The sequence below is a fragment of the Cebus imitator genome, unplaced genomic scaffold (assembly GCF_001604975.1).
Source record: "Cebus imitator isolate Cc_AM_T3 unplaced genomic scaffold, Cebus_imitator-1.0 Scaffold275, whole genome shotgun sequence".
In the NCBI taxonomy this organism is placed as follows: domain Eukaryota; kingdom Metazoa; phylum Chordata; class Mammalia; order Primates; family Cebidae; genus Cebus; species Cebus imitator.
Genome location: NW_016107590.1, coordinates 1,821,264 through 1,823,744, shown reverse-complemented (window position 1 = coordinate 1,823,744; position 2,481 = coordinate 1,821,264). Strand labels below are relative to the sequence as shown.

General features: G+C 42.6%; 1 protein-coding gene across 2 annotated transcripts in view; it reads right to left on the bottom strand.

Annotated features, from left to right (window-relative positions):
* ALDH7A1 (aldehyde dehydrogenase 7 family member A1) overlaps positions 1-2,481 on the bottom strand; it is a 51,339-nt gene that overhangs the window by 45,745 nt on the left and 3,113 nt on the right. For both annotated transcript variants that reach the window (XM_017501007.1, XM_017501008.1), the window contains exon 3: positions 1,789-1,854. In XM_017501007.1, the coding sequence (XP_017356496.1) occupies positions 1,789-1,854 (66 nt within the window). The remainder of the gene's footprint in view (positions 1-1,788; positions 1,855-2,481) is intronic.

The following is a 2,481-nucleotide window of genomic DNA, read 5'->3' as shown; positions in this document are numbered from 1 at the left end:
TAACTTTAGGATGGCATGCAATGCAATCACCATAGGTCACAAAATTTTACACACACCGTGTATTTATGTATGTATAATAATCACAACTATGGAATAAATACATAAAAGACTGGAAGGAAATGCACCAAAACCTAAACCTAATAACCATTTCGCTTTGCAGAGGTTGGGTTAAGGGGATTAAATTTGATCATCTTATTTACAGTATCAATCTTTTTTTTAACGAATATTTATTACTTTTATGATCAAAAATAAATACAAGTAACTTTTAATACAATAAAGGACACCGTTTTGGACACTATTCTCCATCCAGGTAGGGTGAACTTTACCTGGCACACTGTTTACTTGTGGAAGTGGTATCTTTCTGCCCAAGGATACTTTTGATTGTGCATTATGGAACTCTAGGCCTTACTTATATCCATAATTAAAGTAGAGGAAAGATGTGCTCCATGCTTTACACAAAGATGTCTCTTGGCTGATAAAAAAAAAAAAAAAAAAAGCTTCATCCAACCCAGGGCTCTCTTGGATAGGCTGCTACTCTGCAATCCACCCCATCTTCACCCGACCCGTCCTCCCCACCCCCCCAACTCCCCCACTACCTGCAATCATTGACTCAGAGAAAATACTGCAGCTCAGCAGTCCCACATCCAGCAGTACAGGTTTTAAGTCAAATGTATTGAGGCTTTCCCTGTGCCAGGCTCTCCAATAAGCACTTAAATGATTAACTCATTTAACCCTCACCATAACCCCAAGAGGCAGGCACCCTCAGTGTTTTCTTTCTACAAGACAAAGCACACGGAGGATGGGGGTAGTGGGAAGATTGGGAAATCAGGCTATTCCTGTTCTCCTTTACTCTCCCCTTCTCAGGAGCCTAGCCCCTACCTAGTCACTATGGCCAGCCCAGCACCAGTCACAGTTCCTACGTTTGCTCATTTAACCAAGAGTGGAGACTCAGAAACCAAGGAGGCTGACTCTGCCTCACAGCCTGATTAGACTGTCAAGGAATGTGAGCCTCGCCCTGAGAAAGGGATGCTGCCACTGCTCTTTATTTCGAGACAGAGTCTCACTCTGGCTGGATGGAGTACGGTGGTGCTATCTCAGCTCACTGCAACCTCCACCTCCCAAGTTCAAGCGATTCTCCTCCCTCAGCCTCCTGAGTAGGCTGGGATTACAAATGCCACCATGTCCAGCTAATTTTTGTATTTTTACTAGAGACAGGGTTTCACCATGTTGGCCAGGTTGGTCTCGAACTCCTGACCTCAGTCAGGTGATCCACCTACCTCAGCCTCCTAAAATGTTGGCATTACAGGCCTGAGCCACCAGGTCCAGCCTGCTGTTGCTCTTTTAACAAGGAATGCTGACCTATTGCTGAGATATTCCCAGATCAATCTAGCAGGGGAAGAGAGGATGAGCAAACAGATATTTCTAGCATAGATCTTCTATTCTTTTTCTATTTAAGTATAAATTCAAGTAATTCTAGTGGAGAATAAAGAATGTTCACAGCTCAAGTTTATACTATACCAGCACAAAGTTTTAATTCATTTAAATTTATCCATTCAATGAATGAAAAGTACAGAAAAGGCACTATCCTACAAATATGGCAGAGATGAAAAAAAAAAAAGAAATATGGCAGAGGTGCTTCAAAGACAGCAGGAGACCTAGTACAATATCATAAAGAGCTCACGTTTCAACTAGGAGGCACTGACCTGCTTATGAGATGTTTATGTATCTCATTGCTTACAATAGGCAAAGTGACATCTTCTGAGTTCTAGAAACAAAGGCCATACTTACATCTGCCCAGATTTTCCATGCTTCTCTTGCTTTCTTTACAGTGTCTTCATAGTCTGCCACACTGGCCTAAATTAAGAATTAGGGGGACAGAGAGGGGGAAGTAAAGGGAAGTGATGATGATCTTCTAGAACACACAAATATTTTCAGGAAAGAATTGGAAAATCTCTAGGGTTCCCCAACATTTATGACTGAGAATGATCCCCACGGTCTACACTTCCAAAAACCAGCTAGAACCCAATAAAACAGGTTGGAATCCACTGTGCTTTAAAACCTTGCTTTTCAAAGCAAAATCTATTAGCTTCATCTGGGAACAACACGTGAGGCATATTAGAAATGCAGAACCTTGAGCTCCAACCCAGACTTCAGAAATCAGCTTCATTCTAACAAAATCCTCACGTACTTCAGAAGCACTGCCTTAAATGGCCCCCTGCCTAGTCTTTCTATGGTTCACCTTTTCTATGATTCTTTTCTTTTCACACCCCCCACCCAAGAGTGGACAGTGTCTCCCAGACAGTCCTAAATGTCAAATGAAAAATAAACACAGCTGGGTACAGTGGCTCACGCCTGTAATCCCAGCACTTTGAGAGATTGAGGCGGGCAGATCATTAAGTCGAGATGGAGACCATCCTGGCCAACATGGTGAAACCCCATCTCTACTAAAAAATACAAAAATGGGCCCGGCTCGGTGGCTCA